General features: G+C 35.2%; 1 protein-coding gene across 1 annotated transcript in view; it reads right to left on the bottom strand.

Moving 5' to 3' along the window:
- The window catches only part of LOC129263747 (lipoxygenase homology domain-containing protein 1-like), a 62,390-nt gene that overhangs the window by 22,925 nt on the left and 21,420 nt on the right, over positions 1–18,045 (bottom strand). Inside the window, exons 13-24 of the mRNA XM_064101078.1 lie at positions 17,646–17,896; positions 16,623–16,758; positions 15,555–15,802; positions 15,135–15,270; positions 14,524–14,678; positions 5,591–5,748; positions 5,066–5,142; positions 4,533–4,726; positions 3,103–3,295; positions 1,946–2,109; positions 1,003–1,089; positions 164–458 (exon numbers count right to left, since the gene is read on the bottom strand). Coding sequence (XP_063957148.1) covers positions 164–458; positions 1,003–1,089; positions 1,946–2,109; positions 3,103–3,295; positions 4,533–4,726; positions 5,066–5,142; positions 5,591–5,748; positions 14,524–14,678; positions 15,135–15,270; positions 15,555–15,802; positions 16,623–16,758; positions 17,646–17,896 — 2,094 coding nt within the window. The remainder of the gene's footprint in view (positions 1–163; positions 459–1,002; positions 1,090–1,945; positions 2,110–3,102; positions 3,296–4,532; positions 4,727–5,065; positions 5,143–5,590; positions 5,749–14,523; positions 14,679–15,134; positions 15,271–15,554; positions 15,803–16,622; positions 16,759–17,645; positions 17,897–18,045) is intronic.

Raw genomic sequence — 18,045 nt, 5'->3', positions numbered from 1 at the left:
AACAATCCTTCCATCCATCCATTCATCGATCCATCCATCCTTCTTCCCTCTATCCATCCAACAATCCTTCCTTCCATCCATCCATCCATACCTCCATCCATCCATCCATCCACCCATCCATACCTCCATCCATCCATACCTCCATCCATCTATCCATACTTACATGAAAGTGAGTTTCTCCTGAGCAACTTGCCGTGTTCATCCGTCGGTACCAACTCTCTAACAATCTGCCCATCATCCTCACTCCTTGCCAGCCAACGATTACAAATAAAGATGCACTTGTCCGTTTCCGGTGGATCGTTCGATCCGTCAGAAACCGAACTTTTGTCATCCTTGTCATAGCTGTTGTCGTCTTCTTCTTCATCGCTCCAGCGCTCTCTCCGTTTTGATTTGGACTTGGGTTTGGATTTCGAGTGCTTTTTCTTCTTCTTTTTGGGCGGGAACCTGTCAATGATTACCTACAAATTGAAGAAAAAAAGAGAGGGAGAGTTAAATGCACATTTTGGCCTTCTGCAATGTTAGGTACGGATTTCAAATCAAAGTTTATGCCATCCTAATAATGATTATAAGTAGATTTGCTTATATTTGTAGCTTGTTTATATATATATATACACTAGTACAAGAAATATGCAAATTAGCAATTTTTTAATTTTTTTTTCTATTATAACTATCTTTATCTTATTTCACATTCATGTTCAACTTTCTAACAGTATGAAAATGAATAACACATTACTGGTTGTTGCCAATTGAGTAGCAGAAATAGAATAATCTTATTCTTAAAAAAGATGTACCCCAATCGGTCAAAATGGCAAATTGACATTTTTCTATTGATATTTTGCTTTTTCATTCATTTTAATTGACCAAAAATGCAAATTGGCATCTTTATGTTGTAATTTTGCTTTTATGATTCATTTTAAATGGTGATATAGCCATATCAGCTCTTTATTAAAAATAACAGGAGTTGCCAATTTGAGGAACATACACAGATTAATGAATACTCACCCTATCTAGAAACCATCCGGCAAACCGCCCAGCTCCGTCATGGCCGATTCGAATCTTTGAAAGAGGTCCAACATCTTCAGCTTCAATCTGAAAAAATAAAAGTCATAAATGTGCACTTACAGTAAAGAAAAGCGCTGTCGAAACTTAGAATGAACAATTTACACATCACCCAGTGGTTTTGATCAAATTTGGGTTCCACTCCAATCTATTTCTATCTTATTTATTGCGAGTTGTCCTGAAAGAAACCATCAGATTAAAACTGTAACAGAGCTGGCAACCTTACTTGTGAAAAAATCCTATTCTTTATTTCTTTTTATCCTATTTTGAAATATCAAATCCGATTATTTTTTAAATAACCCCCCCCCCCATCATCATACTTACAAGTTTCAAAAGTCATATTTAGTGTCACTTCCCCCCCCAAAAAAAAAAAAAAAAAAATTCAACTTATCTCTCTTCATAATATGAAGTCTTTTTTTTTCCTTTTACAAAAAAAAGTTGAAAGATACATGTTTTTAATGCATTCTACCCCGGGAAAAAATGCATGAAAGACACACCTGCTTGGGACAGGTGAACAAACTAAATACAGTAGATTCTTGTGTAACAAAAATAGTGGTGGATGTTTCTATAGAAAGCCAATAATCAACCTGCAAACCCTTATTTGAGTTAGTATTAGACTAAAATGCAAGATACCATATACATAACACCAAACTATTTCACCAAATGGGTATTTAAAAGCAATCTAGAAAAATCAGCAAATCTTAGCAGGATTAATTGGAAAATAAACTTTATCATTAGCCAGGTAATAATAATAACTGGGAGAACAGTTTTTGGTACTGAAGTGGCTACCCTGGGTAAATGTGCCATTATAATTATTATCATTATTATATTAAAGAAAAATTTAAATTCAATTTTGCAGGAAAAGAGATATTTTTGAGATGCTAACCTTGAACTTATCTGTCATGCTCTTCTCAAAGTTATCAGTCCTGTTTCTGAGGGAGAACTCCTCAGTCTTGGCGCCGTCGTCACCGTACATCCTCAGAAAGACGTTGGCATCGGTGCCAGCCCCTGACTTGTCCCCTGTTATGATGGTGATCTCGTAAGGGATGCCTAGAATGGAAATACATCGAGAAAAAAATCTTAGGATTATAATCAATACCTCAAAGTCATGGGCAAATGTTCCTGAGAGTTAGTGTTGTTTCATCATGACTTTATTCAAGTTCAAAGACAATGATATACTATATACATGTATATACAGTCATAAAGAGACCAAGTCCACCGTTTCCATTCCAAACAAATGGCAGGTCAATACATGGATTACAAAACAAATAACACATACCAATATAGAAAATTATTTAGAGTAACATAAATGCAGGAAAATAATCAGTTAAAGCTGTCTTTGATATCACGTTGAAAAAAAACCCCACTTAATCAATTTTCTAATTAGAATTGGATATATAAATGGAATTAATTAATTATTGCATATAACTTGAAATGTACAGATAATATTATGAGAGGTGTTATGTATAAACAATGGGATAAAAGTGGTCATCCAATTTCCACTATGGTATCGTCTTAATTATTATTATTATATACGGACGTATTAGCTCCCAAATTGTGGTGCTTTCCATTTGTAATAACAATATATTGTGTAATCTCGAAATGGATATACTCAACTGTGCATAATAGGGCATTAGGATAAACTAGGAAAACACTATAAAAAAAAAGATACACAAATACTGCATATCTTTACAGGCAACCAGGGAATATTAATTTTTCTACAAAACGCATTGAAACAGAAACATTTCATTTATTGCACCCACGGAGGGTGCGTCTTGTCCCCCAAAAAGCTTCACAAGTAAAACCAAAAAAAATAAGGGAAAGAAAGTATCAGCGATCAAAGTTTGAGGTTTTTTTATCTCTGTAAAAACCTGACAAGCAAAAAAAAACCCCGACAAATTGATAGATGGAGCAGTACTAGTTGATAAAGTAGGTCACCCAATTTGAGGAAGAGAGAGTATTCCAGGCTTTGGGCTTGTCTTGATCAACAGAAGTGGAAACAGATCACAAGAAATTATCGTTGAAGATACACAAATGACTTACGAGGCTTAGTCTTCTTGAAGTTGGATGGTTGGAGTTCGATCTCCAGTTCGCCGTCCTCCTCATCCTCGGCCAGCCAACGATGGGCGGCAAACATGTAGTTCTCACCGCGGGACGGGATGTCGATCTCAACGTGGTCCAAGAACCAACCGGCTCCTGGTCCAGATCCGTCGTGTCCGATCCGCATGTAGTCAATCTGATGAAATATATCAATGGATATGTTGACATCACCGTGATTAGATTAATCCCTAAAAGACTTCCACCATCCTAACTCACCACATGGTAAACCATAAGCCTATCTTACGTTACCTGTAATTCGTTAAGTTTAACCAAAAAACAAAATGCAAGGGTTGTTTTTACATCATTTTTTCCGGATTGATGAAAGTTTAGCCCAGCTTGCGCAGTATATACGTTCAATGCTTGAGTAAACACAACCTTCAAACCTTCTTTTCTCCATACTCGTTGAAGCTCTCACTAGAATTCTCCTTCATTCTATCAAATACTTGTGTGGTTAATGGTTGATCAATTTTGACGAGCTATATTTCATTTCAATCTTAGGATCTGCCTTTTTAAAGCCAAATGGCCTGAATTCACAAAGGTGGTTTTGTAAACCCACGGTTTATGCAGAATTCCTGTATAAATTACGCTTAATTTAGAGTGTATCGGGCACGTGTAAAATAAATGTCCAATGCTGATGCGCGCTTTTGTCACAGTGCGCCAAACTGACGCCTGTTACAATGGTTAGATACGCTATTTTATTCATGAGTTCACTGTTTGAAGAAAGGACTCATTATTCAAAACAGTGGACTCATGAATGAAATAGCGTGGATAACCACAGCAACAGGCATCAATTTGGCGCACTGTGACAAAAGCGCACATCAGCATTGGAAATTTGTTAATATATGCGGTAAAACGAGAGTAATTTATACAGGAAATCTGCATGAACCATGGATTCAACCGTGGGTTTTCAAAACCACCTTTGTGAATTCGGGCCTATGAGTCTCAGCTTTCATGGAGGGATTTGAAACCATTTGGATGCCAATTATGCATATTTATGACCATTGTATGTAATGTGATGCCACTGGAAATTGGCTTATGGCAAATTCATTATTTCATATATACTAGCCTGACAATATCCCGAGGCCAAGGTGAGCTGGAGAATTTCTTGCCGGTGCATCAAGTTTGCCTCTCTCAAAGAAGTTTCTGCTACAAGTTCTTCCCAATGCTTCGAACAAAGTGTAGGGTCATCAAATAATAATGCACTTCCCATGAAAGCTATCGCCCATATGACTTTTAAACTTATTCAAGACCTCATCAAATCTTACTTTTGGCGACTACTGGTGGAGTTCCAAGTGGATGGTAATACATGATATGTGCGAGTAAAGAGGACTATACAAAAGACATGTTCATACTATAAAGATAATCTGAATTACCTTTCCAATATCCATCCCTTCTAGTGTGAACTTGTCCACTCTGCCTCTCTCAAACTTATTTCTAGTATTTTCTGACTGCTTGAGGGGTATCAGACCGGTGTCGCCATCTTCACCGAAGAGTTTCACATAGACATTGGCATCGGTGCCAGCAGCACGCTCGTCACCGGTCTTGACGGATATGTGGTAGGAGGTAGCTGAGTGGAAAAAGAAGAGAGATTAGCTCCATGAATTATCTTTGATTTTTAAGAAATAATATAAATCTGATTTACTCTATAGACGTAAAATGTTTCCTATTTACGAAATCTGCTAATTTGAGTTTTTTCCTCAAGCAAACCATTCGCCTCATCTTTTTGCTTGTATCTCTTCTTCATATCTTTGCTGATTATGCTGAATACAATATAAAAGAAATATCTATTTTCATAAAAACAAAAAACTATTGCCTCATACTATTGCTTGTATGAGTTTAGATCTTTGCTGCTAATGCAGTATAACAAAAATAAAATAATCATTATTATCATGAAAACATAACTTACTGCTTAATAGTTGTGAGGTTCCCTCAGGAACAAGCTCCCTGACGATCAGGCCATCATCTTCATCTCTATCAAGCCATCTGACAAATTCAAGGAAAATAAAATGAAGAAAACAATTCAGTTATGAAAATGCAAACCTTCGAATGGAAGTATTTAGAAATCCAGAACATAACTATTACGGTAAATGATGAAATTGCCAACCATGAAAATCATATAAATGAACTATATATCCTACAAGTCCTGAACATAATTGTTTTTGTATGCAAATCATGTTTCAAAGTCACAACATTAGATAAAAATAAAATAAAATAGCGAATAGGTGACATCATTGTTCCCCCATTTGCATATCAGCTATGTTGTGCGTAATATGTAAATGTTTTGTGAAGAATAAGGGAAACTTTCAAATGTCATAACTTTCTTATTAAACATCCAATTTAGATGAAAACATCAGCATTTTGCTTGCATGATTTTTCTCTTTTTATTGAAATTCACTTTTTACTGGGGTTGACCTTTAAATGTTGATCTTACCTTTGGCATGGGAATACCACCTGGGATTTACTCTTGCCTTCCTCTATGACCACCACCTTATCAAGGAACCAACCTGCTCCGGCCCCGGTCCCGTCGTGACCGATCCTGATCCGCTTCAGCTGTCTCAACGTCACTGCTTCTACCGTAAACACGTCCACCTGATTGTAACATGGAGTAAAGAAAAATGATAACTAGGAGTTTCATCAACATTTGTCTATGGCAAGCTGCCTCAACGTCACTGCTTCTACTGTAAACACGTCCGCCTGAACACCACATGGAGTAAAGGATAATGATAACATAGGTGTTTTTTTATCAATATTTGTCTATGGCAAGCTGCCTGGGGGAGTTTCATCAGCATTTCTCGTCAGACAACTTTCCCTGATTTTGATTAGCTGAGAAGCTATGTTACTAAGATAAAGTCTGTCGGATAAACTGGGGAGCGTTTTATGAAAAGGACTTGTAGGATAACAGTTTTATACTACAAGTCCTGTTTCATTCGACAGTTACCATGAGTGCTTCTCAGCTAATCAAAATCAAGGAAACTTGTCAGATCTGAATACCTGCTGGGCAATAGTTTTGATGAAACGCGCTCCACAACTGACAACTTTCCTTGTTTTTGATTGGCTGAGAATGTAAGCGTTATTTCTACGGTCAAGTCTGTTGGATAAATTGGGCCTCGAGGGATAAAATGTCCGAAGAGTCCTTTCATGACTTGCTCCTCATTTACAAATTATACAACCAATGAGCATATAAATTTTTTTTTAAAATCATGTTATACAATAGCAAAATGAAAGCTCTTGCATAGTAATGAAAAATCACACATATTTCAGCCATAAATGATAATTGAAAGAATCAATGAGATACATGTACATGTATGTCTTTTAAGAAAATGAACGAACATAATAAAGCTGTACAAAATACATGTACATATGAATTACTCAAGTGAAACGCGAGTTTGAAATGCTTAATTTTTACAAAGATTCATACATTTTTAGTTTTATATCATAGCAAATAATAATAAAAATACATGTATGCTTTTCAAAGCTAGCATGCATATTGTATACACATATTTTATTTCAAATGATTTAATAAAAAAAAAATCATACAGTCAATATGCCTTTGAATATGTACATGTAGCAGCATGCATAATGTATTAAAAAAACAAATCAATACAACTCGAGCAGAAATGTTGGGTATCGTCACATGTGTGGAGTGAAATGAAATGAACTCTTGCATAGTAATGAAAAATCACACATATTTTCAGCCATAAATGATAATTGTTAGTTACAATTACCATAATCAACCATAATATCTTTAGAATATCTGACTCGTAACTTTACAGATAACAAACCCTGTTGCATAAAAGCTACTTTGACACATCATGGAGTAACTTTGCCATCCAATAGTAACTACCATCATGTAGAACTCTTTATAATGTATTATTTTTCTACATTTGATTTATCTCGCTTCATTGCGTTAGGAGTTTTTAATCCTTGGTTATTTTCTTCTGGGAACCTATATGTCTACAAGCTTTGCTTTTTAATAGGTTCCTCATATTTCACGATATTGTATTTCTTTGTAAAACACTACAACTATGTATTTTTTGTCATCTTCTCATAATTATGTTCAAGATGTATGTTTTTGTGGAATGTGAAACAATAAATCAAAAAACTCTTTTTACCATGCAACTTCAGTGAAAAAATTTGCAAATGGTGTAAACAAATAACATTTACATGTTAGTTACAATTACCATAATCAACCATAAAATCTTTAGAATATCTGACTATTAACTTTACAGTTAACAAACCCTGTTGCATAAAAGCTATTTTTACACATCATGGAGTAACTTTGCCATCCAATAGTAACTACCATCACTCTTTATAATGTATCATTTTTCTACATTTGATTTATCTCGCTTCATTGCGTTAGGAGTTTTTAATCCTTGGTTATTTTCTTCTGGGAACCTATATGTCTACAAGCTTTGCTTTTTAATAGGTTCCTCATATTTCACGATATTGTATTTCTTTGTAAAACACTACAACTATGTATTTTTTGTCATCTTCTCATAATTATGTTCAAGATGTATGTTTTTGTGGAATGTGAAACAATAAATCAAAAAACTCTTTTTACCATGCAACTTCAGTGAAAAAATTCGCAAATGGTGTAAACAAATTACATTTGCATGTTAGTTACAATTACCATAAAATCAGCCATAAAATCTTTAGAATATCTGATTCGTAACTTTACAGTTAACAAACCCTGTTGCATAAAAGCTATTTTTACACATCATGGAGTAACTTTGCCATCCAATAGTAACTACCATCATGTAGAACTCTTTATAATGTATCATTTTTCTACATTTGATTTATCTCGCTTCATTGCGTTAGGAGTTTTTAATCCTTGATTATTTTCTTCTGGGAACCTATATGTCTACAAGCTTTGCTTTTTAATAGGTTCCTCATATTTCACGATATTGTATTTCTTTGTAAAACACTAGAGCTATGTATTTGTTGTCATCTTCTCATAATTATGTTCAAGATGTATGTTTTTGTGGAATGTGAAACCATAAATCAAAAAACTCTTTTTACCATGCAACTTCAGGGAAAAAATTCGCAAATGGTGTAAACAAATTACATTTGCATGTTTATAGTTACAATTACATAAAATCAGCCATAAAATCTTTAGAATATCTGACTCGTAACTTTACAGTTAACAAACCCTGTTGCATAAAAGCTATTTTTACACATCATGGAGTAACTTTGCCATCCAATGGTAACTACCATCATGATGGTTACTATGATACCTACAATGTAAGATGCCAATCAAAATAAAGCATTCCATGAAATTGGAAAGTATATCAATAGTAACTCTATGCCACAGGCCACAGAAATTGTCATAAAAAATTCAAACTGTAAAAAATCTATTATTTGGATGACATTTGAGTGCTACCATTTCTTTCGTGATAAAAGTACCTTGCAATCACTTTGTAAAACATAGTATGCATATGTTGGTAATTGAAAGACTTTTACAAAAATCAGAAAAATTATAAAAACACCTTGAGGTTTGGCAAAAATTCATTGATGAATAATAAAGTTACGGAAACTTAAAATTTTTTAATATTAGTATTTTGAAGACACATGCAAGCAGCTAACCCATACATGTATATCACGTTGTATGATATGATTTCAATAAAGTGCAAATTGGAGTGAACTGTCCTTGAAACTATAAAGTGACTTGTACATGTAGATGACTTCATTCAGGTGAAAGTAAAATCCGTAAATGTTACAAAGGGTTCTCGGTTTACTCCTATGGAACAATCTATGTCATGGAGGTATGATAACAAAATTTGTTTGTTTGTCTATGAATACATTAAATTCCCTAGTTTTCTTCTGATCCAGAAAACAGAAAAGAATCACACACTTCACAGTAAACGTTTTTCAAGCAAAACAATTTGAATGGCAACAAATTGCAGTGAAAATCATGAAAACCAAAGAAAAATTAAAGAAAACAAGACTGTGCATTAAAGGGAAAAGTTGGCCCATCAAACTGTTTCCCTGTTTTAAAATTGTGCTTATGGAAATTTGATTTTTTTTCTCTCAAATTTTCGTCATTAACAGTTGCTGAATCCAGGTTATGTTTTGGGATGTGAGAATTAGCATTTTTTAAATACATTAGGAACCAGAAAACTAGGGTCTGTAATATAATGTACATGATTATATACACACATATATATATATATATATAAAGTTAACGGGTGTGGTGGATTGTGGTTCACTAACTGGCACTTACAATATACAAATAATGAATATTCATGAGTGCAATGGACAGAACACTTCATGAGGTGAAAGATGAAATGATCCATTCAACAAGGCGTAGCTGAGTTGAATGGATCATTTAATCTTTCACAGAATGAAGTATTCTGTCCATTGCACGGATGAAAAGAACGTTCATTATGTGGTTTATATGACACCTAAAATTTTTTTCTTTTTCATATGAAATTTATGAATATCGATGCGAAATATGGTCATGCGGTGCAAGCTCAGTCTGCTGATTATCGCGTACATACAACATGTGCAGTTCAAACACGGGTGGTTTGTGGCGCCTGCTGTCTCGGTGCGCGCGTGCAATGGACAAATCGTATATGGATCCAAAATTGCACGATGGATGTATCCAAAATTGCATGGATTGCATGGATCATTGTAAAATGGGCTGGATGATCGATATCAAACAACCAATCAAATGACAAGGATCTATCTAGGTGTCATATAATGTAGTCTGAGGATCACAGGTTCAGGCCCCAGCCAGGTCAATAATGAAATATCACACACGATAATGAAACGGTGCATCCTGCTGGAAATCTACTACAGTCAAACCGTTCTGGCGGCCACCTGTCTTTTTTTATGGTGGAAATTAACCTGTCTTTAGTAGCCACCAAAATGGGTGATTTCAAGTTCAGTGTTGACCTTTTGGTGTTAATGTTAGGTCAATTTTTACACGATTATAACACCAAACATAAAATGAAGCACTCACTAGCTGTTGAGATGTCAATAATGTGTGATCTGGTTCGGTTTTACAGACTCTAAATAGGTTTTGGAGCTAGGGGAAGCAATCCAAATTCCAACATCAACACCAAGGCCAACACTGTACTTAAAATCACCCAGTGTCTCCCACTTGAAAGGAATATGTGTTATAGAACCAGTCTATAAGTTGTGCTAGCAATCATGTCAAACTTACTTTCATACAGTAAGTAGTGAAATTTATCTAGTACATGCAGTTTTGGTGGAACATGGTATTGCTGAGGGTGAATTTTATTTACATGTGCATTTTGGAAATAGCCTGTCATCACAGCAGAGGACTCAATTTTTCGCAGAAGAAAATTAGTTAGAAATAGTCCCAAGTATGTTAAATTGTAGATGGTCTGACAGGAGACATAATACTGTCCCCTTTTACTTGGGATTAACCCTATAAACTAGACCGGGCTTTTTTGGCTTTTCGGTCGCCGATCGCGCGAGCGCCGCAAAAATTTGCACGCTGGTAGAGTGCGATGTAATCTACAAGGCTGTATGGTAAAATTTTCCAAAATAATGAGATTTTATTTTATATGAATTAATTATGCTAATTTATGCATAAAACATACTTTTTGCTCTAATTCACTAAATAAAGCTCCTAGAATGCTAATTTTTTGTGAAAATATTCTTTGTAGCATTCTTAACAATCACAATTGAAAAAAACTTCGGTTTGAAAATCAATTTCTTATGTATTTTATTGTTTTATGAATTTCTTATGTATTTCCTTGTTTTTCAACCTTTTGTTTTTCTTTGATTTTTTTCACCAGATTTATTGCACAACCTTTTTGAAGCATAATTATGCTAAAATCAATTGATATCAGCAGTTTAAAGCAAAAATAATCATATCTTTATGAATAAGATGAGAAAACTCAATTTGCATTGACTTTGTACACAAAATCACGTTTTGGAACAATTTTTGGTCTGACATGCACTTTCGAAATGTTGCGTAATTTCGGAACCGCGTGCCCGGGCGTCGCAAATTTGGTCTCAAAAGATGCGCGAGACTTAAAAGTATAATCTCTGTGAGTGGCGCAGTAAAAAAATTTCGCACGGCGAAATTATGGCAGAAAATGTTGAGGGGGGGGGGGTTGATTCAACCCCCCCCCCCGGTCAGTTTAGGGTTAAGGGAGTGGTCTATACAATCCAGACCTGATTTTGAGAGAGAAAAAAAAAATCCTCTGCCGCACAGCCAGATTATCCCATGCAATGCAGGTGCATTTTAAAACAAGTGGAATGCCTCTGGCCGTCTCACCTGCATCACGCGATTCAATATAGCAGCAGTGCTGATTTTGAAAACTACTATAACTCGCACAAGATGTTCAGTGATACTTGGTTACTCTTATTTCCACGTTTTATGAACGAGACCAATACACTTATAGAGATATGATGGCAATTCAACAAATACCCCCAACGTGGCCAAAGTTCTTTGACCTTACATGACCTTTGACCTTGATCATGTGACCTTGATCATGTGACCTGAAACTCGCACAGGATGTTCAGTGATACTTGATTACTATTATGTCCAAGTTTTATGAACTAGACCAACACACTTTCAAATTTATGGCTGTAATTCAACAAATACCCCAATTTGGCCAAAGTTCATTGACCCTAAATGACCTTTGACCTTGATCATGTGACCTGAAACTTGCACAGGATGTTCAGTAATACTTGATTACTATTATGTCCAAGTTTCATGAATCAGATCCATAAACTTTCAAAGTTATGATGGTAATTCAACAGATACCCCCAATTCGGCCAAAGTTCATTGACCCTAAATGACCTTTGACCTTGGTCATGTGACGTGAAACTCATGCAGGATGTTCAGTGATACTTGATTAACCTTATGTATAAGTTTCATGAACTAGGTCCATATACTTTCTAAGTTATGCTGTCATTTCAAAAACTTAACCTCAGGTTAAGATTTGGTGTTGATTCCCCCAACATGGTCTAAGTTCATTGACCCTAAATGACCTTTGACCTTGGTCATGTGACATGAAACTCAGGCAGGATGTTCAGTAATACTTGATTAACCTTATGGCCAAGTTTCATGAACTAGGTCCATATACTTTCTAAGTTATGCTGTCATTTCAAAAACTTAACCTCAGGTTAAGATTTGGTGTTGACGCCGCCGCCGCCGTCGGAAAAGCGGCGCCTATAGTCTCACTCTGCTATGCAGGTGAGACAAAAATGATTCCTCTAAAATGAATGCAAACGGATGAAGATGAAGATTTAATGAGAGTGGAATAATTCGTGGATCTCTATTTTTTTTTGGTCACCTTCATCCCTTCTTCTTCGCCGTCTCGTAAATATACATCTAGATCTATTTCCATTGGAATGTCTATATCCTACAGAGTAAAGATTTAATTAGTCTCAGTACCACACAGATCACAGCGAAAGATATGAGGTTAAGTTAATAGCAATCTATATCAAGTCAGTATTAAAGAGCCGTAAGGTCTAATGTTAGTTGGCCCCAAAATTCCAAGACTGTCTTCTCTTTGTATAAATACAGCTAAACTTAATAGCTGGTGTGCGCTTCATGAAAGCACCATACATGTAATTCTAGCACAATGCCAGCTCTATGGAAAGCCAAGCTTGACAATACGCTTCAGTGGTCAAAATTCAAACGCATGGCATTTGCATGTGAAAGGCATAACGCCTGTTCACAGAAGATTAATGAACAGCTTGGCTTTTCTTAGAGATGACTTTGAGCTTGAATTACCAAGCATTCATGAAACAGACACCTGGGTCTAATTTCATAAAGACTTGTTAAAATAACAAATTCATCATTTCTATAACAAGTGCACTATCAGCCAATCAAATTTGAATGATTTCAGTACTTTTAAACTTTTAGTGCAAATCTGTTATTAAACAGGCCTCTGTATTCTAACCTCAAGTGTAACTATAAAGCCATGGTCTAAATCTGTGCCAAAATTATGGAAAGCCAAAAACATCCTACTTTTTTCAGACATACTGTATATTAATTTTGTTCACCTGGTTTTTCACTCATACAGATACTACATTTATTTAAATAATAATGAAAATAATTACCAAATTTCTTGTCACCCAGAATTTAAAAAAAAAACGGATTTAAAAAAAATTATATTCACAGCCAAGATAAAATTTACAAGGCTATCAATTTCTGCAACTTTTAAAGCACATTGCCCAGCATATCACAGGTCCACTACTAACTTTATTTATATAGTGACATTTCGCAGTATTTTAATTTCTTTTTGCTAAGGAATGCTACGACTTTGTGCATTCATTTCCTATGCAGTGCATTTTGCCATTCTCAATCAACAGACATACACTTTTAAAAATCAATTTTGATCAATTTCGGTGCCCTTTTTATCTTCCCCTTTACTTCTGAGCTGTTTTATTGAAATGCTGCATATAATTGGATTATTAGCAAAAAATAATTACATTGATAATAATGATAATCACAATCTGTACATAAGAACACTTGTTTTACATGTATCTCCAATACACTGGTTGGTTAGCTAAATAAAAACCAATGCAGCAATATACATGTACAATATGGCATACTATACTCTATACTCACCGCCTGTTTGGTATACAATGATTTTGAAAGCATTAAAGAAGTAACAATTGAAAAGGAGAAGAACAATTATATATTGGGAACATGTATATGTAGTCTATGTTTACGATTCAATGATTTGCATTGAATGAGAAAATGCTCTGTTTACTTGTTGTAACCTAAAGTGTGTGCATTTTATTCAAATTAATTCATTTTTATACGATAATGATTTTCTGAAAAGAACATTGCACATGGTTTTATAAAAAGGGAAGATACTGAGAGAATAGATGATAAAAAGAGAGAAAAACAAAGACAGAAATGCTTCATAATAATAAATACTTGTAGTTCAGGGTTCCCAGCATAAAAAAAATAAAAAATTCCCTGATTTTTCCCTGATGAAGTTTAAAAATTCCCTGATAATTATTCAAACCCATTCCCAGTTTTGCATGTTTTCTAAGTTGTTGCAGTGAATTACATGTATTTTCAGTATAAAAACAATAATGTAAAACTAATTAGTACCACCATAACCAGTCTTTCAATGGATGTTGTTTTGATATGCAACAATATATAACAGAGTCTGACTGACTACCATGCTTTCGACTTTTGGGCTGATCAAAATTCTGATTTTTCCCTCATTTGATGCATTTTCCCCTCATCTGAGGTATTTTTTTGTCAAATTCACAATTCCCTGATTTTTCCTTACTGGGAAAAAAGTAAAATAATTTTCTCTTATTTCCCTGATGTGCTGGAAACCCTGTACAGTAGTTACATTAAGGTGGTAAAAGATTGGATCTGGGTCTAGATCGATATTTGATAAGGTAAAAACTTACAGCTCGACGCTCAAATTTATTGCGATTGGTTGAAGACTTCGCGAGGGGCCTTTCACCTGTGTCTCCCAGTTCGCCAAACAGCATACAAAAGACGTTCGCATCGGTACCGGCTCCAAACTTATCACCAGTGTGGACGCTGACTTGGTATTTCACAACTGATAGGAGAGATAAGACATTGTGAAAGGGTAACATAATTATCATCACTATCATAATCAAAATTATAATCATCACCATCATCATCATTATCATCAACATCAACATCTTCGGATGGATTTCCACAGGTTTACAATTGATTGGATCAATCGTAACTCTTTGTAAGAAGGGGCCCTCTTGTAAAGAGTTACAAGTATGATTGATCTGATCAACCTCAAATGTATGAAAATCCATATGTGTCATGATATTTTTTACAAGAAAGTTTTACAATGTCCTTTCCTTTGTAAAGAAAGAGAAGCACAATGAATTGTCAAGGAAAGAAAGAATGTATGAATTAACATATCTAGAAAATATTTTGAACAAACATGCATTTTATCTGTTGACTTTGCTGGCTTTCCATAGTTGTGGTTGACCGAATCAGTCTCAACTCTTTGTAAGATGGGGCCCCAATCTCTTACCTGGTAACGGCCTCTTGATATTGTCTGCTGTTGCCGGTAACTCTCTGATAATCTCACCTTCATCCTCATCCTTAGCTAACCACCGTTGGCATGGGAACGTGTACGTCTTCCCTGTGGCAACGTTCTCCATCACAATCTAAAAGTAAAACAGAGTCCAAGACATCATAAATATAATGTAAATATCTGCTTACATACATGTAGGAAAAGGGAGTAGCTGAATTGAAATTTCTGGAAGGTTGCACCATCATCACGATCATAATCATAATCATCATCATCACCATAAATTCATCATCACCATGATCATCAATCATCATCATCATCGTCAATCATCATCATCATTATCATCATCATCCTATCATCATCGTCATCACCATCATTATCACCATCATTGTCATTATCATCATCTCAAACAGAACCAACCTTATCCAAATGCCAGCCAGGTCCCCTGCCCCCGTTATCGTGCCACACCCGAAGCTTATACGGTTTCCCGACGGGTGCGAGCTCCATTTTGAAGGTGTCGCTCTCGCCCCTCTCAAAGGTATCGCTCTGGCTCTCCAACTCCACCTCATCAGACTTGCCCTTGTCACCGTAGAGACAGATTGAAACCTTGGCATCCGTCCCGGCGTTGGAAGTGTCACTGGTGTGCACAGTTACGTTCCACACAGCACCTAGAAGGATATACATGTATAAAACAAAGTTGATAAATCTTTACTATAAAGCAAATTAAGGGCTCTTTCATCAGTGGTTTGAATGGTAGGAAGTTTTTGCTCTGCAACGCATGACAGATTCAAGAACACAGTAAATGAATTAGAAATGCCCGTCAAATAACAATGAACACCTGGAAGGTCTTTGTCGAAAAATTCCCAAACCGGAACCACAGTTTCATCCTAAATTTTAGAACTGACGAAAAATTGTGAATATGCTGTTTGTCCAAAGTCCAGGACGAAACTGCCGTGTTGATTCACCAATTATCGACTAAGAATTCTTGGTTGTTCATTGTCATGGAGGGCATTTGATAATATATTTTCTAAGTATGTTCTTGAATCCGTTTTGCATCATGGATGATGAAAACTCCCCATTGTTGGAAGACGATCCGGTGATTACTCGACAAAAATCCCGGTTTAACAGTCCTTGAGGTGAAGTAAAAATTAGAGATACATGTTCAAACGGTTTCAGACATACAAGAGGGTGATAATTCTATGGAACCGCTCATATCTACATGATTTTTATGATTTGAATATGATTCTGATGCCTCTTTTCAATGTTTCTAAATAATTCATTTCAATCACTTATTACTTTGGATATAACCCCATTTTTCACTATATTTGTGAAATAATATTGATTTATGAATGATGATTAATGTATATTTATTTTGATGATATGTTTATGAAAACAAGAGGAATTTCCAAATGGAGAAATAAACAACAATTCAATTCAATGATGTAATTGCATCGGTAAAAAGTACATTAAAAACAATCTAGCACTTACGTTTTCCCTTAGTTTTTCTCATTGATTTAGTTTCTTGCAAGGTTCTCTCTATTCTCCCGTCTCCTTCGTCGTCCGCCAGCCACTGATTGCACAAGAAGGTCTGTTCAATACCAGCTGCAGGGCAGTCTATGACGACCTATAAGAAAATGAGATTTTACAGGGGAAACTCATGAAGATATTCTTGAAGATGTATCTAAACAATATGAAAAGATATTAGAATTTGCAAGGGGAAAACTATAAAGAGATATTCTCTGCAGTGTTTTAATTCACAAAACTTTCTAATGACAGATACAAGTCTAATACAACCTGGAAGTATGAATGAAAAACAAATATCAATCTTGAAGTATAAAACCAATGATAGCATCATTTCAACAATAAATTCTGCTAATATAAAAAGCGTATAGTAGATATTTTTAACTGTAGAAATAATCAAATGCATAAGAAATGGTTTCAATCAATACATTTAAAAAATGAATTTTATTGATATAAAAAAAATCATTTTTTTTTCTCATTTGATTACATATATCTGTATTTGTACTTTGTTATTTTGTTATTTATTGTGTTATCTATCATTTGAGGGGCCCACATTGTAAAAGCATTGCTTTTTAGTGGGTCCCTCCATTTCCATCTTAATTTAATTTCTATTGAAAAATAGTATACATATTTAAAACCTACAATGTGTTGCTCAAATTGTCTAAGTGTTTTTTTTCACAACATATGTTTTTTTTTTTGCAACGGATACAAATATTTATGTTTATATATGGTATACAATTTGTTTTTGTTTGATGGAAGTGAAATAAATAAATTTGAATTTGAATCCGCAGTGGTCACAACAAAAATTAAACTAAATATATAGCAGAAATCCTACAAGGTAAAAATTTAAAATTTATGGTATTAGAGGTAGTGAATTAATATTGCGCCTAATGGCTACAATGGCTCTTGTAAAAATTTATGAAGTTATGGTTTGACATTTTGAGGGCACTTTGAGGAAACTCTCCAACTTAAAGTTTCTAATAGTCTTACCCTATCTAAATGCCATCCAGCCCCCGGACCCGAGTTATCGTGGCCGACATCGATCCTTGATAAGGGGCTCAACATTGATCCGATCTCCGCAGAACAGATCGCAGTGCGCCCTCTATCAAAGTTCCCGTCCAGCCAGATCTTGCCGCTCGTCTCCTCTCCGTCCTTTCCGCCGTACATGACGATGTAAACGCGGGCATCGGTGCCGGCTTGTCTCTTGTCACTAGTGGTCACCCTTATTTCATACGGAATGCCTGCGACAAAGATAAAGTAGAGCATATTTAAAAACAGCTTATTTTAAAAAAGCACTTTCCCAAGAGACTCAAAACTTAGCGTATTATTACCCATTTGAAAAATAAAATTTTGTGAAGGGCATTCCCTGTTTATTTATACTCATCTGCAC

The sequence above is a fragment of the Lytechinus pictus genome, chromosome 6, assembly GCF_037042905.1.
Source record: "Lytechinus pictus isolate F3 Inbred chromosome 6, Lp3.0, whole genome shotgun sequence".
Lineage (NCBI taxonomy): Eukaryota > Metazoa > Echinodermata > Echinoidea > Temnopleuroida > Toxopneustidae > Lytechinus > Lytechinus pictus.
The sequence above is the reverse complement of the archived record's forward strand: the minus strand, read 5'-3'. Positions and strand labels throughout refer to the sequence as shown.